Source organism: Pleurodeles waltl, chromosome 7 (genome assembly GCF_031143425.1).
Source record: "Pleurodeles waltl isolate 20211129_DDA chromosome 7, aPleWal1.hap1.20221129, whole genome shotgun sequence".
Lineage (NCBI taxonomy): Eukaryota > Metazoa > Chordata > Amphibia > Caudata > Salamandridae > Pleurodeles > Pleurodeles waltl.
In genome coordinates this window covers 1,143,911,703-1,143,939,437 of record NC_090446.1, presented here as the reverse complement: position 1 = coordinate 1,143,939,437, position 27,735 = coordinate 1,143,911,703, and the positions used below count along the sequence as shown (strand labels likewise).

Genomic DNA, 27,735 nt, shown 5'->3' with positions numbered 1-27,735 from the left:
GGGAGAGGGTGTCTCTCCCTCATTGCTGTTTGTCTAGTTTTAACATTTTATTCATGCTCGGGAATGTGGCGGTTGCTAGCTATCTTCTATCTTTTATCTAGCTCTCTATCTTTTATCAATCTGTGTACCTTTATCTATTATTAGTCTATATTTTACCTATCTTTTATCTATTTATATACCTATATTTTATATATGTAAATATCCCTTTTTTATCTATATATCTATATTTATCTCTTTTATATATCTATCGTTTATCTAACAATCTTTCATTTATCTTTAGCTACCTTTTATCTATCTACCTATTTTTTATCTATACACCTCATTTATATATATTTTATCTATATACATTTTATCTATCTTTTTTTCTACCTTTTATCTATCCATCTTCTATCTATCTTTTATCTATCTCTTTTTAAGCTAAAAATCAATGCCCAGCATAGAGTGCCTCCCGAATGGTATTTCGCTGCTTCTTTCGGTCGCTGCATCCAGATATATAATTCAACGAATAACATTACACCTACAACATGCCAGGACTATTGCCTTGTCAATGGTTATATTAAATGCAACAACGACTTCTTTATATAAAATATTTTTAAAAACTGCAGTAGTTCTGAAATGAGACTGTGAAAGAACAATAACGATTATCTTTGCAGTTACATCAAAGGCAGCGCAGGGTGGTACTGCTGCCAAGTTAAGATTGTTTTTCAATCTGAGGGTGAGGGCAAAAATTGATAGTCCGTTAGGGACCCGTTTCAGCACCTGCTTTTTAGAACTTCCGGAGCTGAGCCCTGACATGACGCTCAGCACTTAAAGCCCTGACAACACCAATGTCAATACCTCTGAAAGAGCCCAGACCAGTTGGCTTTTCCAATGCTTGTTTAGGTATGGGAAGGAAGGATTAAGTGATTTGCCCAGAATCACTGGATGCGGAGCCAATGTCGAGACTCCAACCTGGTAGCCCAGGTCCAAAGACGGCAGCATTGAACTTGACACTACACCCTCTTCACTAAACGCTCCGTCTAGTACAGGACATCTGCCTGTCCGACAAGTCCTCACTTACTCTGGATTTATCCCTCCCTCCACCCCTCTTCACTAAAGATAGAGCTTCTTGTCCAGAGCCCAGAACCTAGGCCTGTCAAACTGAAAATCTAATGCACCCTATTGAAAGAAAAAACAACGCTGTCACCGATGTCCTGGGGTGTTTATTACACAGCCAAATGGACATCAGCTGTTTACAGCCTCCAAAGGCCATCAGAAAATTCGCTCCACCTGTGGTTTCCAGCTCGTCTTCAATGCCACCGTGTGACATTGGCCCCAGAGTGACACACGGTGCCACACGGTGAGTTGGCAGGTCTGCCAGAACCCTGCGGGGATAGGCAACCTATTTTATCGTGCCTAGTTCAATGCAAAAGGCAGCCTAAACATAGGATGACCAAGCGTACAGGATTTGCCAGGACAGTCCCGGGTTTTTACCAGATGTCCCGGTAGATTTCGGGAAATTTAGATCATATCCCAGTTTTTAAAGGGTCGCCGGAAAACGATGGGGGGTGATTTATTTAGTTTTCCAAAGCAGATTTAGTAAGCAGGTATTGACAGGGAGCAGTGTAATTAAAATGCATAATACTGGCCTTAAAACTTGCATTTCATTTATCTTCCTGGGGTCTCTTCTGTAATTCTAACCTGATGTAAGCTGTCATTCTGTGCGCTGGTTTGAAGTAAAATAGTACTCCTTCATTTTTGTGAAATGTCCCGGTTTTTTGCTTTAAAATTCTAGTCACTCAAACAGCGACATACGCTTTCCACGCTTCAACTAAGCTAATACCGATACCCAGACTGCTGGGCAACTATTTCCGGGTTGGCGAGGGCGGTCACTTCCGGAATGGGTAGCTCTTACTCCAGCCATCCAGCAACTCCTCCTACACCCCAGCCTGTCAATCATTATAACCTAGCAGACCTGATTGCTCCACTTATTGAAGTCGGATAAAGCCGAAAGAAAAAGCAATCGGATTTTTTCAGAAGAGGTCGGCGGTAAAGTCTCCTGCTTGTGAGCTTCTCGCCGTATTGGGCGAGCTGGCATATTAATGAAAGGACTGCCACCGCGGTAAACGGGCACAGCCCAGGTGACCGAGAGCATCCTCTATGGAATAGAAGGCGCTTACACCCACCGCCCAGGTACAAGAAGCTGCAACGCGGAGCATCGGGCTCGGCGGAGGTTGAGGGGACCGGTCGTCTCTGCGGACGTCGGCAATGGGGGCCCTGACCAGCCGGCAGCATGCCGGGGTGGAAGAGGTGGACATCACATCCAACTCTGTCTACAGGTATCCCCCTAAATCTGGTGAGTCCTGGCAAACGAATTCTTCTAACGGAGCGGTTTATTATAAAGTGCCCCCATGCATCTTTTTGGACTGTAATTGAGGCAAAATCCCACAGCTCTGATTTCATTCAACCCTTTCTCCGGAAGTTTTACTATGGAATGACCTTTTTCCAGCAAGCAACTGCAGCTTCTGCCTAAAGGGATAGCCTTTTTTTATATTATGAGTTTAGGCACTGATAGCTAAGATTAACAGGGGACTTAATTGTAATGTCAGTTATACAATTGTTAAGTCCCGTGTGCTTCAATAACCCAGTGTATCCCGGGAGTTGTAGTCTTAGTTCATTTCAACTGCCCCAGTTCGACCAGTAGACCTTGAAACAGTTATTTGTGAATGGAAACGCAAGGTCAAAAATCTGGTGCCTGTTCACCTTGGTTCATATGCTCATCTTATTTATACCATATACGTGTTGTGAATTTGGCATATTGGATGCACATAGACGACGCTAGATAGAGGACATCATGGGCTAGCACATCAATTAGACTAGTCGATCAGAGAGTACCTGATTTTGTTTCAATTTCTACTGGCGCGTTGGAGGCGATTTTGGGTTGGAGTGCACTGCAGTAAATGGGGAATGGTGGCCTAATGAAAATAAAGGGTGGAATAGTAGGCATATGACCAATGTCATTTACTGCTGGAACGATAAATAAGGAATTTCTGTGTTTTTTTAAGATGGTTGGTGGTAATACTGAACTGTAAGCAGGAAATAATGTTCAATGGTGAGGATGAAATTTCCAAAGGTACGGAGAATAGGGAGGATTGAAATAATGGTCAAAGTGCAAACTGTAAATTTCTCCCATTTTGGGTTATTGTTTAAGAGAATGGTGATACCGAGGCATAACTATCTGCTGTTGTTGGCCTTCGTGTTAGTGTAAGCCAGTGAGTATGTTGACTAGCTCTGTCTCTTAAACGTTTTCTGAAAATATAATTGCATGCAAACCCAAAGAGGGAACTTGAAAAAAATCTTTAAATATCTTGACTCCTACTGAAAAATAGAAGCTGTTACATATTTTATCTTCTTCCACTCTGAACGAAATTGCTGCAAAATTCATCCAGCTAGACTTTAGAACTATGAAATTAATTTTTTTCCCAATCCCAAATTGCACCTGAAATGTGGGCATGAGACTCTCACTAGTTGTGGTAGTTTCTAAACCTCTCCATATCATGCTTATAATAGAACTAATACTGTATTCCTTTTAGCAACAGTGTTGCTGATACCTTACTTACTTTTCTGAACCAGTGACGTATCAGTATTTTATGAGCTCCGTTCATACATGAAAGGTTTCCATATTACCACAGACTGTATGCTGCGTGGACATATACTTCTTTAGAGGGTACTAATCTAAAATAATTTAATTAATAATTTCTTGAGTTAATATGAATACATGTTGTTGGAGTGCTAAAGCAGTATTCATTTTATTCTTGCCTCATGTATTTTCTACAGTTGTGTGTAGGTAACTCCAATGAAGTAGACGTGTCTTTGGTATGTTCAGAGTCCCGAAGTTTTTATGCCTTGTTTCCCATGATGTAGGAATTGTCCCTATTTGTTATAAATTGATTGGGCGCCCTGGGGAATAAACTCCATCTAGTTTTCTGCCGCCAAAACACTTCTTGTACATATTTGTCACAGCCTACAAATCAATAAATAATGTCTTTGCCACTTTTCTTTTGTGTCTTGACAAAACATTCATATGTTTTATTTAATTGAAGATAATCTTTTGCAGTGTCCTCTCTTTTCCAACATTCGCACACACATAACGAAGGTCATCTTAAAGTGGGTATGATCGTCCTACAAAACGTTAGTGTTTTCTGCTTGTAGTAAGTAATAATTTTGCATATAACCTGGGATCGATTGCACTAGATTTAACCATGTGATGGTATTCATAGGACCAGAGACTTTTTACAACTTTAAATACCCCTAAAAACATACTGAAAATTGAAAATATATAGCCCACAATATGATAATTGTTCTTATGTTGGCTGTGTCCTCCGTTCTGTAAAATAGATGGCCAATTCTCAAAAGAAGATCAAAACTCTCATGCAAAACATGTGCCAAATGCAACATACAAGGATATATAATTGAATTTAGGGAAAGCAACTAAGTGGGACTTATTGCAACATACCAAGCTATGTAATTAGAATTTACTGAAACTAAACTAAGTGGAATAAATCACTAACTGGGGAACGTAAAACAACTGTCTTTAATGTAATGATAAATGATTGACTTTTCCTAAGCCAAAAAAATGAGTATGGTCACTGCCTCTGAGGAAAGGAAACTGGTAAAAAAAACGGATGCAAAGATTTGAAATCACTGAAACCAAGTTGAATGATGTTGAAACCGAAGAGGAAACGTAAGGAAGTGATTTCAGTTGTACTAAATAGCTGACCCTGCAAAGCAGGTTGATAGTATTGCACTCTACCATTTTTATAGTGTATCCTACCACTGGTGTCTACCAAAGCACTGTCTTGGGTAGTAGAGTAAGAGGCTATCAAGCTAACTACATATGGATGATGAGTGTTTCTTTATAGTGCAAACTACTGGTTTTGTGCCTAAACACCAAAACCACAAAGTTTAGTCTGGGAGGCGGAGAGAGAGAAACAACTTCTTTTAAAGGTGCATAAAATGCATTCTCCCAACTTGTACACCTACATACAGAGGTATCCTATAGTCAAAAACTCTTCAAGAGAGTATGAGTGGAGGACAGTCCCAAATCAGTAATCCAAGTTCGGTTTTTCCAGACCCTCACCCACCCACTCTTTAATAGCATGCTTTATCATCAGTTCCCATCCTTGTCCCTATTACCCAAGATGTTCTCAGTTGTATCCCATTGAGCACTTTTGAAATTACCTTACTGGGTCAATAATATACAAATACCGTAGAAACGTTTCCTTTTGGATGTCTTAGGTATGGTTAAAAAATACATACTTGTAGGGGTGGCTATGGGTATTTATTGTCCCTACAGCTTCACATAATGTGTTAACATGTTTCAGCCCTAAATTTTAGGCCACTCAGAGTCCAAGGATTTTGTTAGGACTGGTTCTTGCCAGGTCTAGAAGAATATCGGTTCTAGTGTTTGTCCTCTCTCAGTCAGATGCAAAGTATATAGACCATACAACATTTATAAATACCGGCCTACTTGCCGCATTACAGGGTAAACAAATTGTCACAGATTCCAATCATGCTCATTTTTTCAACCCTCAAGACAATTACATCGGAGTATGATAAAAACTCCACTACATACAAGTATGCAAGAAAATGCAGTGCAATGTAAGTTGGAAAATAGAGGCAAAAGCACTTTAGTGATGTCAAGGTGGTGCTTAGGAAAACATTTCTTATTAAGTCCTCCTCTGTAGAGCGTATTTTGACAGTCTGAACTGTTTGTGAAGTGTTAAAAAGGAAGTCTATGCCATAGTTGTCAGTACAAGTGTTCCATACGTTTATACACAAGTATCTTCTAAACTGCAGGGGAATGGTCCTAAGTTTGTGTTTTATGAGTGCATGTGAAAAAATAGGTTATGTAGAGTTTATCTGGTTCTGTCGGATGTCATAATTCAGTCTTGTTGCATATGTATTTAATCTGTATATCCAGCGTTGTACTCACTGTGATTATTTTGGATATATTGAACATGTTCTGGACCTAATTAATGATTGTCCAATATAGTTTTTCTGAGTGCCCTTTGGCCATTAGGTGGGTGGTCATCTTGCTGATATTATGGAGATACCTAATGTTACTTTGGCGCTCGCCTATTCTGACTTTGCTCTTTCTGAAATTCATCCCCATATTAGGTCACACAGACCTTGGGTCAGGTCGACCACATTTGTTGAATTACACTTTGTTTGATTTAGTTAATCCCATGGTCAATCCAGCCTTATGTCAATATATTTCGTAAGTGTCATGAAGGGACACACAACATTGTCTGCCTGGGAAGTAGCCCATGACTGGAGGCATGTTCCATAAAGTGTTTTGATCAGGAACTCTGCAGTCTTTTGGTTTAATGTGTGTCCAGAGCGTGATTGTTCAAATTCATAATGCACAAGTGTTTATTAATTATGCCTTTCACTTTGTTAGAAATTATACTGTAAGCACTGACACACATTAGCTGCTTAGTATCCCCCCCCCCCCCGTTTTCTCTTCTATGAGGTTCTCTGTGCGATTGTGTTTTGCACGTTTGTTAGCTTTCTCTACAAATTTCTTGGGATAATCTCTGTTATCGAGTCGATTTGCAAGATTGTTGGCCTCAACAATATAATTGCTCCAGACAGAACAATTCAGCCTAATTCTCAGAAATTGTCCTACGGGTACGTTTTTCTTCAGGGCACACGGATGGGCACTTTCAAAGGGTAAGAGATTGCTCTTGTGTCTGGGTTTGTTGTACATCTTTGTGCACAGCTTTTCTCCCTCTGTCGTTATTGAAAGGATCATGAAAGCTACTATGTGGTTGCTCATAGAGTTAGTGAAGTTTAGAGAACAGTTCAATGTGTTCAGCTATTCCACACATTTGTTTGCTCCATCTTTAGAATCTTTCCAAAGCATGAATACATTGTCAATGTAGCGCTGCCGTAGGGAGACCTGTTCTGTGCGCCACATGATGGGAGTACATTACATTTAATATGTTGTATATCTTCTGAATGCATGTGATTTTCCCTTAACTTGAGAAACCATCCTTGCATTTTATTGCATGCCTGTGTGCAATGGAGTGTTTATAACATTCCTGATGTAATTGTCTTGTGGGTTGAAGAAATGCTCCTGATTGAAATCTGTGATGACATGCGTGTTCTTTGTTTTCCAGGTACTAATGTGTATCCTTTAATGCAGCAAGTAGGCCTGCATTTTTATATGCTTTATTATCTCATAGTGCATCTCAATTACAGATGACAAATACTAGAGCTGATATTAAACACTGGCCAGGTACCTGTCCTGGTGAAATTCTTGAACCCTTAGTGATCTGTCATTTAGGGCTGAAACATGTCAACACAGTATATGAGGGTATAGAGATAATAAGCACCCCTACTGGCATTTTTTGTTTTTTTGTTACCCTTACTTACTTTTTTACCTAACTTTGTTAGGTAATATCCAAAGTGGTCCCTGGGGGTATGGTTGAGCCCATCCTGGTTTATAGGGAGTAGGATGAGAGAGAACCAATGATAAAGCATGCCACTAATGAAGTGTGTGAAGGTCTGAAAAAACGGAAATTAGATTCCGGATTTGTCTGTCCTCCACTCATGCTCTCTTGGAGATTTTTGAACTGTAGGATACCTGTGTATATAGATGTACGAGTAGGGAGACTGCATCCTATATTCCCATATCAAAAGTAATTTCTCTCTCCTCCTCCCAGACTAAACTTTATCTTCTGAAAAGGTAATTCCATATAGTCATAGTCCATTGTGTTGTATTACTATGGGCATCTCTTTTTAAGACATCTAGGGAAAACACAAACAATTACTGAACAACTACGATGTACTTCCCCCAACAGAAAGCCAGATATATTGGCTTTGCTAATATTTATTTTGCTATATTTGTCACCATGACTCCTCTTTCACACCTTATGCTTCATATCTGCGAAGGTCACAGCTAAATATTCTAGTTTTCTTAACTAGGAGATTTATATTTTGGTCTAATGCTGGAAATAATACCACATGTTTAAAATAACTACAGCACATAGAAATTACATTTTCTCGATACAATATAATTAGAAATGTAGTAGGTCTGACGTTTTCAGTCTCAAATAATCTCTGAATGTATGAAATAAAATGTTATTATTAGCGCAGACTTGTGTTGTGCTTCTTTGTCCTCTACTTCCATCAACGCTTACTACACAGATCTGCATAGAAATTCCAACAATTAGAACATAAACCTCTCATTAATCACCTATGAGTGTTTTTACATTAGCGCAATGTAAATTGTAATTTAACTTACCACAGCTGATTCCTGTTGGGCCAATTTATGTTTGTTATTCAGTGATTGTATCTTATCTTTTTTAATTCCATGTTTTGTTCTTCACACCAGAGGTATATAGAGTATCGTTTTCATAGAGGAGAATGACACATGGAAAAGGCGCGTGATTTCTCTTTTTCTAAAAAGTCAAAAGTGCACAGTGACCACCCACGGGTTGTTGCCCAATAATGTAATGACTGTCCAAAGTAATATTTGAATAAGGAGAAAGGAACGCGATTTCTCTTTTTCTAAAGAGTCGAAAGCGCACAGTGATCACCCACGTGTTGTTGCCCAATAATGTAATGGCTATCCGAAGTAATATTTAATTAAGGAGAAAGGCAATCTTAGAAATTCCGAATGATATTCACCACTACACTAGAAACAGTGAACAGCCCCAGTCGAATTCATAATAGACTACAAGTAAGACTTTTTTTGTAGTTTGTTGGTTTAAAATGGTTAAATGGAAGGGGCATAAAGTGGAGGGCCTTGCAGTTGGTTTAAGATTACTAGAATGGATGGGGCAACTTTAAGATGACTTTGATCCTTCTTGGACCACAGAGACCAAGCTGTGTGGATGAAGCCTTTTTATTCGAGGTTAAGACATTAGAATACAGCATACCACAAAATTCAGCACTGAGCCTCAAGCTCTTTAACATTTATATGTATGTCCCTGCTCGCTTTCTGATTGAATCATTTGACATCAAAGTTGATTAATATGCAGATGACACCCAGTTATTGCTGACCTATGATTATGATTTTGCCTCCGATAAGGAAAATGCCTCAGCTTGCATTGCGGTGGCTTAGAGTCAACTGCCTTCAATGTAATCCGGACAAACTGGAGATCTTGCCTTTTGGTCCTAATCCACTTTCTTGTTGGACAGGTGCCTGGCTGAGCAGTTTGGCCATTGTTCCCCTCTCTTCCCCACCCCAAGGCGGTGGCGAGAAACCTGGGGGGGCTTTTTGATGTTCACCCCTCTTTCAAACCCCAGATTTCGTCGGTTGTGAAAGCTTGCTTCTGGATACTCAGAATGTTAAAAAAAAAAAAGTTCTGGATCTTATCTATAGGGAAGCTAGGAAATCAGTGGTCCGAGTGCTGATTCTGTCCAGGTTGAACTATTTTAATATTATTTATTTAGTTAATCCACGACACCTAATTCACTGTTAGCAAATAGTGCAGAACACGGCAATCTGCCTTCTGTTTAAGCTGCCCAAATGTGCTTCAGTGTCACACTACCGCAATCACTTGTATTATCTGCCTTCGAGGAAGAGAATTACTTTTAAATCTTTAACCATTGCTCACTGAGCCTTTTATAAGGTGGGATTTGCGTATCTGACCAATAGGATGCAAGAATACTTCCCCTCAGGGCCTTGCGCTCACATGATGTCTGCCTGTTAGTCATTCCACTCATAAAGAGACTGGGTGGCTCTACCTTTTTCTGTTTTGGCCTCTACGCGGTGTAATAAACTCCCCCTCCAACGCGGATGCATCCTAAATTAAACTTTCTTCCAAAAACAACTAAAAACCTCCTCGGTTGAATGTATAATTTGGGGTTTCCCCCTTTCCTGTTTTCCACAGTGCTGGAGTAGCTGTGTGCGTTAGATGTGCTTTCATTCATTAATCCACATGGTTTAGACAATTAGATTAGACAATAAAATATAAAGTCACAGTAGGATTTGTCTGCCATATTCATCATTAGTTAGTATGTGCTTCCGCCTAGGCTCTTTTTTTATTTTTGTTTTTTACCGTAAACAAATAATTCTGCGGTACCTGGTTTCATATGCTTGCTTGGTAGTCATGGTTAAAAGCAGGTAGTGAAGTGCATACTTAGTGTGCCTCTTGCCCTTCCAAGTACATGCTGTTATCTTCTTCTCACTTATAGGCGATATGTAAGAATGACTTGAAATAATTGCCCCTTATTACTAGCCCCATGCTTCTTTTGTTTCTTGGTGGTTCTTGCTGAAGAATAACACGCAGGACGGTTGAATATCCCAGCAGCGCCGCTCCTCTGTCTGTGTTGTGTAGTGTGGGCCCCAGATGACTGATCCATGTAGAGATGATGTAGTATTGGGGTTTAGTATCTGTAATTTTGATAGAGCTGTACCTGAGTCTTTTGGAAGGAGGGGGAGACCACTGCATACAACAGTCTTGACGTTACTTGTAGCAGCTAAAAGGTTAATGCTAGTTAGTTTACCTCTAGGCACCCCAAAAAACGGAATAGTCTTTCTGTGTGCACTATGTCAACTGACAGCTCTTTCCTAAGTATGTTACGGAGCAAGGATATGCTGATGTCCGCTGAAGTAAATGTATTAGCAATAACACTGGACGCTACAACGTTTTTCAAAGCACAGGTTTATGCACCTTCTTTTTATACATTGAAGGCGGGCTTGAGAAAGTTAAAGAAATGTTGACAAGAATTGCTATCATTGGTTGTTACGTTGTTCCTCTGAAAATGTAGACTGTATTTGGCTTTGACGTGATTAGCAGCTCCGATATGTACAAACGTCACAGACCACATCCCATGAAGCCCGTTTTGTAAAGATTGCGCTAGCCGCCTGTAAATCAAGTGTCACTTTTAATTGCTGACTATTGTCCGTACTGCTTTTCACAGAAAATGCCTCTTAATTCCTGAAACACCACCTGCCCTTTCCCTAACCACTCAAGCGACAATGGGCAGTGTAAAAACCTAACTACCAGTGCCCATACAGATGCAAAATTAAAAATGTAAAAAACCCGCATAATAAGCCCCATTGCCTTCAGTATAGTGGGACGAACCAGCATGTACAGTAAGGTACAAGAAGCAAAGAACATGACCAATGCAAATTGTGCAAAAGTTGGGTCTTAGCACCCAAGCCCGTTTACTATGTGTGAACTCTCGGTGCATGTTCTTGGAATAATTTTTTCCACGCTCCCATGCTGTGGTTGATTTGTATGATGATGAAAGCACACTTACAATAAGCTTGTATGTAGTCATGGGGCCTGATTAAGGTAACCGTGTTGGATGAGTAATAAGAATAGAGTCCTGCAAGACTTTTTTATGATGTCATCTCGAGAAAGCAAGAAAAAATAGAACAGAAATACTAAAAGGAGAACCTGATAGTATGTAGCAAAACACAAGAAACGATTAATAAGACCCTGTGTTGAGCAAGAAAGGACTAAACGTTTAGATCTCCAAAGGCACCTGCATGCTGTGGATGAGACACCAATAATGGCTACTCAGCACAGCAGCTTCCACACACAATAGTTGCAGTATAAAGTTCATCTTAATTCATGGTGTACTACTGAAGCAGGACATTTGCAGTTTCCCCCACCTGTAAATATATTTAAATGAAGTGTATAGTATTGGAAGGATGCTGGCTCTGTGTAGTTTGTCTAGCTTAGGGGCTTTAATGCCCAGATCCTCCAAGGGGTGTCTGGTGTTCAAATGAGGCAATGAATTTCCATTAAGTAATTTACCTTCTTTGTTTCGTTGGGTAGACCTATGGACATGGAGTAATTTGTCTTAAATACCGACACCACTGAACTTTTCGAGCTCAAGAATCCGTGCAGCCAACCGTGTTTAAGTACTGATGATAAACCACAAAATATCGCCCTCAAATAGAGAGAACTTTATAAGGTGTGAAATGGACCCGTCCTCCGGTAACTGAGAGACTGGTGTTTTTGTTTTGTGGACTAAAGGGTCTATTACCACTGTGAATTTGGCAGGAGATGGGGACAGTCTTGTCTTGCTACCTCTAGTTAAATTTTTCATTGGGACATATTTTAAAAGATCTTTTTATTGGAGTTTCCTAAAAAGGAAAACATTACACAGGAGTGAAGTAATAGTCCACAAATATACAGTAGAGCACGATGTACCAAACACAAGTCAATCAATACAATACAATACAATGCAATTCTTCAAAATTACTGTCGACAACAAAGAAAATGTTAGTGAGTCATTTGCAAACCATTTGCTTGTGAGTAATCCCACCATATACCCCATATTTTAATATGCTTTTTTGGGGCGTCCTTGAGTCCTTTAGACCAGTTTCTCCATTAAGGCACAGTACTCCATCCCTTTCGGGCATTCCTCAACTGGGGCTGTGGCCAGGTTTACAATTTCATGACCATATTTTCTCAAGGCATTGTAGGAAAAAAAACATTTGTAAAGATTTCTATGTTTATATTCATTAAGGTTATAGGTCTGTGTGGGCAACATGTCTCTTGAGGTTTCTTTTTAGGTTTCAGAATCAAAATAGTGTCACTCTGTCATAGCTTTATTTCTCATCTTGAAGAGAGATTAATACATCTATCAGGACTCTGTTTGTTGCTCGACAATTTCTTAAAAACTTCTAATAATAATATTTCGTGGAATGTGGCTTCCTCCAGTTGTTAAACTTGGTCGGAAAGGATTTTATATCACTGAGGTAATTATCAAAAGCTGTTTCCTGTGGGCTCTCTTCTGTGTAGAGGGCCAGGTAAAATTCAAAGAACTGCTACACTTGCTTATAGTTTGCTTATTAGTTTGCTTAATCTTGTCTTTAGCTGAATTCAGTGAAGCCAGTAGGTGATCCCTGACAGCAGGACCTACTACTTGCCTGCTCAGAGGGTCTACTGCAACGTATGGATGACAATTGATAATAATGTGGAATGGAAATACCTAAAGACTACACTGTCTGCTTTGCTGGACAGAATTGCGTTATTTTGTCTGCTATCTACCTCATTTAGTAAAATTCAGTGCTGCAACCAAATGACGGCATGGTAAGAAAAGGTATCTTCTGGATGTGGGAGAAGAATCAAGTGAGGCAAAGAAATTGACTAATTATTTTGGACGTTGTTAATGAGTAGCTGCAGTCCTAAAAAAAAAAAAAAAAACAAGGCCTGCTCAGATCTCAATTGAACTTTTGCACAAGCTGATTTTATCATAGTCTCAAGCCATTTTACAGATTTACATACGATAAGACCTCACATAACTGAGCTACTTGGGCAGATTATCTTGGGGTCTTAATTGATCTAGAAAATGTGTTCCCATTCTGAGGCTCGATTAACAATATTTCCTTTAGTTTAGCAAATGGAAAAACACAATTCATTAGCATAAAAAAAGATTTTAAGTATTCTCCTTCAGCTTTGATACAAGGGTCTTCCACCTCACCAAAATGTTGGAAGGGATGCCTAGCGTGTGGCACTATTGCACATATACTCTGCCCATGATCCAACATATCGCTATCCAGAGGGAGCTACGGACAATGTAATGCAGTCGTTAGTACCTAGTCAGATTTAACCAACAACTAATGCTCTTTGGGGAGGACACATTGTTGATTTAATATTAGACAAGTACAAAACCGACTGATTTTATAGAGGCCTATTCTCTAGTTTTGTCTTCACAGGCATCTACAGTATAGCAGCCATTGGGACTATGTGGAGATACCCCATTACAAGGTTTTAACCCTGTTTTAAAACATTTGGAGAATTCTTTGACTTTTTTCAAAAATATTCCACGACTGAAGTAACAATACTAAATAATCCTTTTTAGGGTCGAGCCTGCGTTGCTTGCGCATGCGTATCGCAGCGAGACTCTTTTGTATTTAGAAAAGGGCTCGGAGCCCTGTCAACTTCACGTCAGTGTTTTTTATTGGTTTGTGGGCTTCCCTAATAAAATCTGCTTGCTTTCATTAGTCGAAGACAAGCATATGTCATGCCTTTTCCGGTGGCTAGCCCTCCTCGAGCGCAGCGACCAAGTACAGAAAACATGCGAGGCTCGCTGTTTTCCATCGGGCTCGTGGACTTTTTTTTTTCTCTAATTTACGAGCCCGATCTCGCTTGGCAGAAGTCGAGCGCTTTACATACTTGATTTCACTTTTTCGGGTTATGTACATAAATGCACTTTTGCCCGATAGGTGAAAAGTCGGGTTAGGAGTTTACAACGCTATCAGCTCTAACATGAGCAAATGTGAGACCCGTTGCATTGTAAATGCTTGTTAACGGTTGCAGACCCTCTGCTGCCCTTTTGTCTGCTGCTGTAAGAAAAAGAAAGAACCTAAAAGCAGTGGACATGAGAATGTTGTTCATTTGTGATTTTTCTTTTTTTTTTTTTTTTACTGTGTACATAATCTTTAATTGGTTAATAATGGGTTACAATAAATTACCAAGACTTTCTAACATCTAGCTCAGGACCTTGTCCAATTCTATGTTCAAAGTTGGAAACAAGGGAACGACTCTCAATTCTGCCCTCTGATTCAATCCACAAGTAAATCATATCATCAAAATAGCTACAACCTGTTAGACACCGGCACCCTTCTTTTTTCATGAAGATTAAACATACCGAATCTTTCTGCTTCTACAATACTATGACCTAAGTTACAGAAATGGCTCACCTGCTGCAGTGTCTGCATAATCAAGTAACTGGACAAGTATAAGATCGGTTTCATTCTAAAATGTTTGGCACCCCAGTGCTTATAATGGAAGGCATATATTGCCCTGGAACAACGTGCTTTGGCGGCCTTTTGCACGTTCACCAGGTTACAAATATCTCAAAGTCCACCTCTTCAGACTTCTGTAACCTATATTTCTTTAAGCACTTGTTTTTTATATTGTGGTTCATAATACCATTCTCCCTTTGTGAAGCCCTGTGGCAATAAGTGTTAGCATTACCCAGGTTTAACGGTACTAACCTCGCAAGGAAGACTCGGTCATCTTTGCCACGATTCCAACTTGTCACCTGTGGCAGATCACCTCATGTTCATGTTCAAAGACAGGGGGGGGGGGCGAGAGATACATATTTGTAATAAAGATAAATATCATCCATTCAAGGGAAGTAAAGAATTGGTACCTATGCGAACAGTCATTTATTTGTATGTTTTCATGAAAGGATTGTTTTACTTAAGATTTCCCAAATGTTCTATCCCCTGCTATAAAATAACGTAAAGAATGGGCAGCCTGCCAGTCTTGATTTAATGTTAGACTGTATTTGAAGGCTTTCTGTCCCAGTTTTTACAACGGAGTGAATAGAAAGGAACCAACTCGTCAAGAAAATGCGATTCAGAAGGAAGCCGAACAGACTCCCTGGGTGGGTTGCTTGCATTGCAAGACTGTTCTTAGCAGAGAACAAAGAGAGGAGGCTACAGAAATAGCACATGGATTGGACCTCACACAAACCAGACATCTCAAATAGCAGCTTATTTTAGGCACAGCTGCCTAGCATCAAATTTGGTTTTGGTTAGTTTTCGGTGTTCAGTTATAATGCTACACAGATTGTATATTGGAGCCAGAAACCAGAGTGGTGAAACTGCTCTGAGATGTCTGAGAACATTCCCAGGACTTGCAAGAAGAGCAGGGAAGATGGCATAGCCTTACCTTATGAAGGAGTACCACCTTTTCGCCTGGAAACACTATGATCTCACAAAGGACACTGCTCATGTTTCTTTAAGGAAGGGTTTCACCTTTTTCAGGAGGCACAGCTAGTAACATACTGTCTTGGTTTTCTTTGTAATGTGAACTTTGAAGCCGGATGTGCCTGGGGTGAATCAAAATTATTTCACATTTGTTTTCTGTTTAGGTAAATTATTGCTTAATATGTTGTAGTGTAATTATCTTTTGTTCAAAATAAAATTCGGATATGCATTATAGCAGTGTACATCATTTAATTACATGTTTCTCCACCTACAGCTGTAAGTCACTCACATGATCTGTCTTTTTTTATTAGGTTAATATGCGGACAGCTATGGTGTCAGATGATGGAGGCACACGTTTGTGTTCTTTGATCATAGTGTTGGGGCCCATATCCTATAGCGTTCTAGTGCAGGGTTTTGTCTTAATTTTACCTAAATCTACGTCCAGCCATCTTTTGTACTATACCTCCCTAAAGTTTCAATGAATTTGGCACCCAACAAAATCTTTCAATGGCAATTAGGGTCCACACACCAACGGGTCAGCACAGAAGACAACAGTAATAACTACAATAAATCTAATAGCATTCGTAGTTTATCCATACACTACAAACTTGTGGCGGTTCCTTAGGGATAGTGTTTATTGATATTTGTAATTAATCGGTCTACAGCTGCTTAGTAAATTAGTGTATTAACTACGTAGTGACTTAAATGCCTTTATGATTACCGGTGTAGTCATACATTCTCTTACTATTTGATAAGACAAATAACAAGTAAAAATAAGTTGGAAAAGGCCATAATGAGCTTCCTTTGGCACCACGGGTCAGGTGCAATCTTACAGGAAGCCATGTTACTGCAGAAGAATTAGCAGTTTTTAGGTCTGGCCTGATGAGACCAGGGGTAGGGGGAGAATAGGAGGCATGTTGTCTTTTTTACCCTTCACATTGACTGTTCAACGGTCCAAAGCCTGTACACGTTTTTCATATCCACCTAAAATAGTTACTCTCACTTCAATGATAAACTTGGTTTCAAGTGTGCTTTTTATTTTAGTTACTTTTTAGTATTAACTTTAAGTAGCGCCTATTTATTTTGCCTGCACTTTGGAAGCCCAGTTAGATGATGATTTGTTTTTGGTCCCCTTTTTAAAGCTATAAAATGTTTACTTGCTATTGTAACATGTGGTTTGAGTGATTAAGTAGTGATATATTATTATTGCCTCCTTCACAAATAATAATAATAGTAAAGTTTATGGCACAGCTGAAAGGGATTTTAATTTTTAAAAACCTCACTGGTATAACGACCACGTCAGTGAATGTTTTTTAAGTTAATTTTTTAATGCAAGCATATTGCGACCACATTTAGGTAGTCACATTTTTTTTTTTTCTTTTCATATCGCATTCTTCTAAGAACAAAAAGAATTCACCATTACACCAGCTTACAAAAGGCAGATCTTTTGGCTTTGCCAATGCTTGTTTATTTTGGCTATGTTACCTTGGTTGGTGTGGCAGCTTCAAAAATGTGCTTCCCATTAACTGCGACTGACTGCAACTACAGAATTTGAGATAAAGTAGCTTTTATAGTTGTTCAGGTTTGCATTTCTTCTCAGCAAAGCAAGAGGTGGAGCCAGCATAATACCTAGTTACTTAGTGTTAATGTTCATTATATTTAGTCCCATGAGTCCTCATCACAGTCATTTTTTTTCGGTCATCCCACCTCACACAAGAGAAGGGAACTGAAAGTGCTTAAAAATTCCACCGACCTGCTGAGTGTTATAAGATCTAGATTCCCCTTTACGACATCCTTCTAATTCCAAGCCAACCAAGCCGGGTGAAGACTAGCATCACAGAGAGGGTAGGTGGGTTGTAATGACTGTGACATAGATTCCTCAAACTAAAGATAATGAAAATTACCAGTAAGTCCCTTCATCCTTGTCCTGGCTACTATTTTTGAGAATACCAAAGCCAGACCGGCCTTCAATTAACATATTTATGATACTTGTCACACTAACTATGCAACACCCTTTAATTAGTATACTGTGTTAAGTGTTCAGGAAGAAACTGCTGCATTCAGACCCCCTTCACCAAAAGAATGTTCTCCATTCTTGAATTTTGAATACCGTAATGTTTAACAAAAGTGTCTAAAGAATTCCAAGTTGCGGCCTGGCATGTTCATTTAAAAGTACCTCCTAGAGCTCGCCAGGAAGTAATGTTTCTTCTGAAAGAATTTAAGCTATAATAATAGAAGAATGAATCAATTTACTTAAGGTCATGTTAGATGTTTTATGATCTTAATTTGGACATCTACGGGTTAGAAATAAATTCTCATATTACCACTTATTAAGAAAAGGAGAGGATTGCATAAGAGCGTGCCAAGTTCTCCAGTCCTTGCTGATGTAATAGCCATCAAAAAAGAAACCTTCATAGTTAGATACTTCAGATGTACTAAAGTTAAGGGTTCAAAAGCAACATCTGTCAATACTTTCAAGATTAAGGGAAGATTCCAGAGGGGATTAGAGGGTCTACTAGGTCTAAAGACGGAAATATTCTTCTGTAATCTCATCACTAGAGTCCTCCTTTCCAAACCTTCTTCACTGTTCTCTCAATGCTTTAATGGCAGACCATTTAGCTCTTAACTTGCTAAATCTTTCTGGAACCCACCAACAAAATTGTAGAACTGAAGATATATCACAGGAAAGATGGAATAGGGAAAGAGAATGACACCAACATTAAAAATACTCCAATTTTTGGAGTTTGATTTAAAAGTGTTTGGAATCTTGATTCCTGAAAATTCTAAGCTAGGTATTCAGGGACCTCTTTACTTTAAAGCCCAACCCTCTCTACATTCAAACAGACAGAGAAAGATTTGACAGCGGAAGACACCTCAGTCCTCGAAGAGGATAAAGTGAGAACCAGGATTTTCCAATGAGGTGCTATTGACATTGGCCTCTGAAGAGGAATCCAAGAGCATTGATACCAGAAAGGAAGAACTGTTATCACCTCCGCAGACTCCTACTGAATTTATAGAACAACCCGAGGGTTAAGAGGAATAGGTGGGAATGCATAAAAAAGATGAGGAGTCCAAGGTAAAGATTGAGCATCCACTCCCCAGGTTCCTGGTACGTGAAAGCGTGAGAAACTTCTGAAGCAGAGTGTCTTCTTGGGAGGCAAACCAGTCTATAAACTGTTCCCAAACCTCTGACATAGTAGAACGCTTGTGTTGTAAGAGGTAGGTGTTAAGATGAAGAAAGCACCTGTCTCTGAAGATCTGCTGTAACATTCTGTCCTCTTGATCTGTATTATTTTCAAGGATAGCAGATGTCTCTCCGCCCAGGTTGATATCTGCTGAGCCACTGGATTTGGGGAACTTCATTTTGTTCCCCTCTATCTGTTTCTATATGACATAGTAATGGCATTGTCTTGTCCTGATCAGCACATGTTGATTTGTGATAGTTCCTTGAAAGTGCCTTAATGCTCTGTGGATGGCAGTAATCTTGCTCTGGTTTGAAGATTTCGGACTCTCGGAGAGACCATCTTCCTTGGGTTGTTGCAGAAGTGCAGTTTGCTCCCCATCCCTCCTTGTCGGCATCCGTTGTTACCACAGGAGAGGAAGGAGAAAGGGGAAAATTCTTCTTGAGATGTTGTGAATTTAACCACCATGGTCGATTCAATCACCATTATAGTTGTCATTTTATCTGAGATGTAAGGAATCTTCTGCTCCCAGGACATTGATGAAGCTTTCCAGTATTTCAGTGAATGAAAGATGAGTGGTCCTGTGTGTAATCTCTCCCATGGTACCAAAAATGCATACAATGACATGTGTCCCAGGACTTTTCACCGTAGGCATGCAGAAGCTTTCAAAGATATTGCAGACTATCCTTGAACGAAGTGCTCCTTTGTCAGGCAGAACACTATTCTTACTTCTGTAATGAACAGCGCCCAATAAAGATCTTGGTCTGTAACAGCACTAAATTGATTTTGTTCATCAGTCCACGATGTTCCAGGCATGATCTTGTAAACTTCTGGGTCTTTTTCCTTGGAGCGAACTTGAAGTAGCCAGTCTTCCAGAATAAGGAAGATGTTCCATCCCTGAAGATGAAATTTTGCCTCAAAGGAGCCATCATTTTGGTGAGAAGCCTCGTAGCAAATCTTATTTTAAGGGTAATGATCTGAGACTGGTTCTATTGGACACCTCTGAGATGGTCAGGAGCATTGGGCTGTAGACAGAGAGGAACCTGTTTCCTCTATTAGCCTTGATTTTTGTATCCTTTTTCCTTTTTATTTTTTTTTAAAGGATTGTTGCTGCTGACCGGTCTACTTTTAAGGCAGCTGAAAAGGGGAATAAAAATACCAAAGGAACAGGCGATTCAAAAGTTCTCCGGGCCACAGAATGGACTTTTCTAAGCGGGTCTGTGATGATAGTTAATGGCCGCAAAGTAATCAATTGGATTGGCTGACGAGATCCCAACTTTCCACTCTCTGTAAAGCTAGTATTTGCTACACTTTTGACTCTGAGTGGCTTCAGTGCAGGTGCAGAGCCCACAACTTAATAGACATGAGAAGTGCTGCATCAGATTTAGTTGCTCAGCTTCAACGACACCCACCAAATCACTTTTTTTTTTTTTTTTTTTTTTTAAATAATGCCCCACCCTGAAATAGCGTCTCAGGTCTAGTCGCCTATGCTGCTACAGAGGGCATGGCTGGGTCTTCAGCTCGTCCTTTACCAGTTACCTAGCTTTGGCGACCTTGTAATTCAAGGCTGCCCCCTTTCGCTACGCCTCTTGGTTTGTTTTCTAGCACTTCTGGGTAACCTAGGGGTTAGTGCATCATATAAACTCTACGACTTTGTTCACTTGAATATTCTGATATATTCGCTTGCACTGAGGAGTATATGTGTAACTCTCCTCCACTTTCGGTTTACAAACTGAGACATTTTTCCCCAAAGCGTCCTTTTTTGAGATGTCCGATTTCATTTATACATGAAGGTTCACTCTTTTGCATCGGAATTCGAAATACCGGTCTTTTTAAGTTGTTACATACGGAACAGCAATAATGTGTTTAGATTGAGTTTAATACATTTACAAACGTTAACATCTGTACACCTGTTTTATGACCACTGTCACTTTAATCAGTCAGTAGATTTTATAGGGCTTCTTGTCACCCGTGAGGTTATCCAGGCGCTGGGTCATTTCACATTCCGGCCATTTGCAGATGTACAAGTCAACTCAAAAATTAAGCGTTGCATTTTCCCTAGCATTTGGTAAGTGCCCTGGAACTCATGCTGACATGGGAAATTGAGATTGTGTCATTCGCAGTGCTAGTTGAGTAAAACAATTAATTAATCCTGCACTGAATTTTTGCATTTCAGAGATGCAGATTAGTTGCAGCTACATTCTTTATAAACATCTTCGATGACTTTGAAAAAATGGCAGTGCTCGAGTTAAAAAGCAGGCATTCCAGTCGGGCAGTCTTTCATCCTTCAACGTTTGATGAAACGAATACAGTCCATTGACAGTAACGCGCATATTTCAAAGCTTCGTCAGGAGTAGTGGGAGCTATAAATACAATTACAATAGACTATGATATAAACCCTCAAGAATATGGCAACCTGCAAAACAAAAAACTGTTAATAGTCAACATTTAGTAATCGCTGTAAATCATTTAGCCTTATACAACACTGTAGGTCATTTACTGATGGGTTGTGATTTGTGTGCTTTGTGGCGTGTGGGACTGCGTCTTTCTGCGTCCGCCGATGCTTTTAGCAATGGAAGAAGGAACCGGAGGCTCTCGCGCTCATCCAGGCCCTCACGCGCGTTGACCCCTGGTAGGCTCTGCAGTGACTGACGCTCGTAGCGACCGCCTCGTGCAGGGTGTTCGTTGAACGCCTCCGTGCTCTGTAGACCGCTCTCCAACGGACTCGCTGCATCAAAAGGACGGCGGGCTGCCTGCAGAAAGGCAGAGGTCGAGAGGGCTGCCAAGCATTCTCAAAAGGTTCTGGAGGCGAGAGAGAGATGAAATAAAAATTGAAATCGCGAGACCAATTAAAATCCAGTGCGTGGGTGTTGGGAGCTGTTTTAAAAATGTGGTGTGCAGCTGTATTTGCGACATTTTGTGAACGTAGAATTAACTGCCTGCCTGAAGAAGGGAGTTGTGCATGTTTAATTCTAGGCCTTGCTGCCATCTTTAATGCGATGACGCTCATCTGTGTTACACCGGACTTCACTCGAACAATCGAATTTCGTGTTCTACTTTGCTTACCAAAACGATTATGGAGATTATTCGAGAGTGGGTATGTGTAGTGGCTTCTAGGATTTAGCGGTCACCCTGACTTCATTGAGCCTTCATCCCACGTTATGCTGTGCCCTCGCCTCAAACCCCCGCTTTACCACCGGTGTTGGCCTCTGGAGGTGGATCGGGTGATTGGAAAATAGCTGACCTGTCACTGTCTGCCAAGCCCTACACATCTCTGTGCTTTGGGGCGAAGAGTGGCACGTGGGGTGAATTGAGGGAGCATCTGAAAACCATAGGGTATCATGTGAGGTGGGTCACAACCTTAGGTATGAAACGCGAGTGCACGTTTCTTGCGCCACTTTAATTAAAATCATGAAAGAGCTAGGGCCTGATTATGGTTTTGGCGGATGGAATACCCCGTCCGCACACGTGACGGATATCCCGTCTGTCATTTTACAAGTGCCATAGGATATAACGGAAGTTGTAATATGGCGGACCGGATATCCGCCACGTTTGTAAAGAGTATCCCATCCGCCAAGATTAATCAGGCTCTTAGGTTGGGTCAGACTTCAGTAAAGGACCCCTGCTCAGTGAACGCGCTGTACTGCTGAGATCGTCGCTCTTGCATACCCGTATCCTGGGGGGCGCACCTAAACCGCCCACCCCCACAACGTTTCATAACACGCTCAGGTGGTGATGCGGAAAACGCACGTGCTTGTCGACCTTCCCCGCGACGCGTCCCCACCTTGGGCACGGACTGCATTTTCGATGCGCTTCAGCCAAAGTCACCGCAGTGCTGAATCAGGCGCTTTTGTTGACGCCGCTCTTTGTCTCTCGCTGAGCACCAGCACTTTAATAAATTGTCTTTCCTACGCGCTCTTGCTGCAGACAGTGGGGCAGTGTAAAAAGGCTGTGAACTATTCCTCTTTGCCCATTATATAACGTAGCTAGGATGCAGATCGCGCGGACACTTATTTGCAATCGAAATGTAAATCACCTTTTATGTTTGATTCCTCAAGCTGAAATTTGTTTGGTGTCTTGCCTACTTTATGAAATATTTTTCTGTTTCTATAGTCTGATTTGCCTAAGGAAAAAATGTTCATTTGAATTCCTAGTTCTTTCTCCTTTGAATCATTTTTTTGATGGGATAGTCCAAGGGGCTTAATTTAACTACAGCAAGACCAAAAGTCCCAGAATGTACTGTTGTGTTAAAGGTAGTCTTAGGGCAGGAAAGGCGGTGTCTTCGACGCAAGAGGTTATACGTAAAACCTGTTCAAATGTTGGAAAATACTCTCATTTAAAATTTCTGCAGGAAAACAGTTCCAAGTTTGCAGAGGAAACCTAGCGAAGCTGTAAAAGCAGGGTGCTTAGTTCATGTTAAAATAATCACGCCACATTAAACTGCCATTACTGTACCTTGCTGTATTCCTGTGTGTTTTAGAGGCACACTACTTAAAGTATACAGGATCTTGGCCCAAGTTGCCCATATTTCGCCATCGCCTTTCAGTGTACACCTTCATATCAAGAGCTGTCCTCTACCTATTTTTGTCCTAAGTCAGATTCAAGCATAGTGGATAGCAGAGAGCCTCTAGAGGTTGCCTACAGAGACTTGCTTGCAGGCCCGGTTCCAGGTTTTAAGATCTGGGAGGACTGTGAAGACAGTGTAGGCCATGCAAATGAGTGGAATTGTCCAGAGATTCCCAGGTGTCTGAGATCTGATTCTGACTATGCTGGATGGTTTTGGTAGGGATGTGAGCTGCCTACCATATGTACTGCCGGGTTCTGTGCACTACAATGCTTCCTAAACCTTTTAGAACTATGACCCACTTTTTAGAACAACACACTTTTCCAATCCACCTAGTTTTAATGGACATGAGATGGGCATTTTGTTTTCCCAATGTAACTAAAGGATCATGTGGTAGCACACTGTCATTTTCAGACGGCACATTTTCCATTGATATGACCACTATATCGGCACAGGCGTACAGTTTTATTAATAAATTATATTGCACACAAATAATTGTTTGGAAATCAGGTTTCACTGAATAGTTATACAACCCAAATAGAAGTGCACCACACACAATTAAAAAAAAAAAAAAAAAAAAAGAGAAACCTTTTTCAATCCGATTCACATGATTAGTTTCAGTCCCATCAATTTATTGCCTTGTGAAAGACTTGATACATTAACCACAAATATTTATAATTTGTGCATCACCAGGTCACATATCTTGATTTGTTTTGATCCTATTAAAATCCTTGTTTCCATCAGACTTCAAAATTGCAAAAAAGTGTGTGTGTGTGTGTGTGTATGTATATATGTATATGTGTGTGTATGTATATGTATATATATATATATATATATATATATATATATATATATATATATATAAAAAATTTTGCGTCCCGACTGCAAAATGTGTACAGTTAATTTACGGGTATTGAACTTTTAGTTGTGATATTACCAAAAAAAAAATGACATCCCACAGTCTTTAATTTCACATTCACAGTACCCAGCAAAATTGTCATGTAATTCCCTTTACTTGTCTTTCTATGACTGCAAAGTGAGGGGAGTTTGTAATCGTCACTCTTAATATATATATTTTTTTTAAAGAACAATTTGTCAGAAGACATAGCCTGAAATTTGACCTCTGTCTTTGAAGCCCAGCCAATGTGACAAGATAAATACTGAATTTAAAGACATCTTCCTGTACTGCTCGGACTTTAACTGCACAATTGCGACCCACCAGTGGGATGTGACCCACAGTTTGAAAAACACTGGTCTACTAGTTTTAACTCCGTATTTATAGAAGCTTAAACCTATGGGCTCGATCTTTTCTACTCTACCCTTACATCTCACCCTCCTTTCTCTATGTGTTGCCTTCCTTTCTCGTGACTTCACTCTCCTTTGTCTCCACTTGACCTTGCTTTCTAGCTCACCCTGCCCTTCTCTGCCATATCCACCTGTTTCATTGCTGTTAATTGCTCTTTCTCCATTTCATCAGTCTTTGACCCTCCTCTCTTTCTGCCTTATCCTAATTTCTCGCTCTCCTGACCTTGCTATCCTCTCACTGTTCGTCACCTTCCTCCCACTTTATTTTATCCTTCTCACTCCACCTCACTCTTTTCGTCCCCTTGCACTCTCTTCCTTGCCCTTTCCTCTGTTTCTCACCATCCTCTCACTCTTGCTCAATGCCCTCAGTCTTTCCAATTTGCCAACTTTATCTTCCCTCTCCATCCTCCATTGTTTCCCCTCACTATTCTTCCTCCTGCCTCAACCTCTTCCCTATTGCTCCCCTGTCTCTCTGCTACAACTTCCTCTGTCTCCACCTCACCCTTCTCTCTCACCACGTCAACCTGGAGTCTCTACCTCACCTTCTTCACTTAGTCTCACCTTCACTGCTGCTACCTTTGGGGAAATGAGTTGTATATGTAATGGAATGTGGGGTATGCCTGTGCTTGTGTGGGGGGCGTGTCTGTGCATAATTGGGCCTGACATTTCTGCATCCCTGTATGTATTCTTCACTGGTAGCTCTCCACATTCTAAACAGTGACATTACTAAGGCCTGGATAATATAGGTCCTACTCACGAGTACACATGGATTGTACAGAGATATGGGGCTATGCATATCTTAACAAAATAAGCGGGATAACAATTGGAGGAACAATCAAAGACTGCATATTGAGCAACAAAACCGAACCAGATTTCTATTGTGAGCCTGTTTCTACCCCCTTATCTGCCCACTGTGCTAAGAATACATCTTCTGAGGTTGACAACTGCACTTGTGGTTTCGTGGCTAGTTTCTCATCTTTTTTTTTTCTTGTTAGTCTTTTGAGCAGAATGTATTGTAAGGGGAACAGAGTGCAAATGTACAGCCCGTGGGAGAGCCTCAAAATTGTCTGTCTCTCCTAAATTATGACTGGCATGCTTCCTCTTCTTTTCTATTCTCCTGTCTCCCACTACACTCTCCCATTCCCACCATTCACTCTTTATTTGGCACCAGACCTGTCCTTCAGTCTCCCTTCCTTCTTGTCCTACCACTACCTTCCAGTCACTCCACACTCCTTCTCTGGCCCCTCTCCTACCACTTAGCATTTGCCCAGGACCTTCTTCCCTATATGACCACTCTTCTTTCTGATCAGCCCCTATAGTAGTCAGTGGTGACAGTAGGCTGGGACTTAGGCATGTTTTGCGGCGAACCACAATGGAGCTATGGTGTGTACTGCAAGTGGATTGGTTGAGGTGAAAGCCTGAAAGTTGAAAAGCTCAAAATAGTTTCTAAGCCCTACTTCAGAAAGTTACTTTGTCACTTTTTTGAAAAAAAATCCTCTAAACGCTGGTGTTGCTGAAACTATAGCTGCTTCCATGGAACCAAATACTGGATACCTGAAGCAGGTTGGCCCCACTAACGCTCTGATATTTGTGAACTTTCTTACTGAAAATGTTCTAAGTCCCAACTCAGAATGAGTGTTTGTTGTTTTTTTCAGAGATGCTGATATCTCTATGGGGATAAAGCTTTAAATTCAATCCAGTGCTGTGAAAGTGCCAGTCAGATACTTGCCTCAGCGGGTCCCACTGAAGCTCATGAGGAAAAGTTTTCTAAAGTTGATAAACTCTTCTGGTGCCCAGGCGACCACAGAAGTATACTTTCTAAGGCTTCTTGGACATCCGGCAGCAAGTGCCTTAACCTAGTATATTATCTTATTAGTTCAGGGTAGGGGAGAAGCAGCAGCAGTGTAATTTGGGCCACAGCAAATATGTAACAGGGAAGGACCAAATTATGCAGCATGGTTGACTAAATTAGGCAGCATAACGTAGGGTAGTACTAGTTTATTATTTTGGCCTTTTTAAAGAAATGTTTTACACGTTGGCACTGTCAGGAAAAAAGTTTCATCTCATAGTAACAGTGTAAAATGGAACTACACTGATAAGCAGCTGAAAAGGGACAAGTAAACCTTTGTGAAGGGCCTTCCACTGTGCAGCTATATGTCGCTGCGTTTTTTAGTAACATATAATTAGTTCAAGATGGCTTTTTGTTACACCCTACAAATTATGCAGAAGATGATGCATTAAGTGGCAAATGTGTTAAATCCATAATTACAGGTAGAATGCTGCAGAATCACATAATTCTAGTGGCCATGACTATAATCCATTTCTGTCGATTTATTTGACAAAATGCATGAATTTGTTGGGAGAAAATAAATGCAGTCACCAGTGCTCCAAAGTGAAGTATCTGATCTTCAAGTTTCTTCTGATTATATTAGCGAGCTTCGCCTTCTGCAACAACCTTAGGAGAATGAGAGTAGCCAGTACAGCTATAGCACATGTTGCCATGGAATTGTTTTCAGTGTTTTTCTTTGTATAATAGGCACTTGCATTGCTCCTTCCCTTGGTGAAGCTTGACAAGTGTTTTCCACTTAAGAAGAGTCAAAAGCTTTTCCTTTGTTTTTTTGCTTAATATAGTGCCAACAGCAGGGCCACTTAAATTATGCGATTCTGCGTCTGCATAGTATTCCACACAATTATGGATTTGCAACATTCCTCACACAATCTAGCTTCTGATGTATAATTTGCAGTTTGTAGAAACACTGCAACAGCTGTTCCTGCACAGTGGAAGGCCATTCACAAAGGTTGACTTGTCACCTTTCAGTTGCCTATTGCTGTCCTGTGGTTCAACTGGTTCAAACAAGGTGTAACCTTTCCAAGACCGTTTTAATGTGTAAAAATAATGAAGTAATACTACCATAAAATGTGTCTTGTTACACCATATCATTTTCCTTTACTTGCCAATAATTTATTCAACCCTGGTGCGTTGTTTAGTTTTCCTCAGCCACATCATT

General features: G+C 40.4%; 1 protein-coding gene across 3 annotated transcripts in view; it reads left to right on the top strand.

Annotated features, from left to right (window-relative positions):
* The first annotated feature begins 1,920 nt into the window (after nt 1-1,920).
* RNF157 (ring finger protein 157) overlaps nt 1,921-27,735 on the top strand; it is a 494,906-nt gene continuing 469,091 nt past the window's right edge. For all 3 annotated transcript variants that reach the window (XM_069200214.1, XM_069200215.1, XM_069200216.1), the window contains exon 1: nt 1,921-2,335. In XM_069200214.1, the coding sequence (XP_069056315.1) occupies nt 2,248-2,335 (88 nt within the window). In that variant the 5' untranslated portion in view covers nt 1,921-2,247. The remainder of the gene's footprint in view (nt 2,336-27,735) is intronic.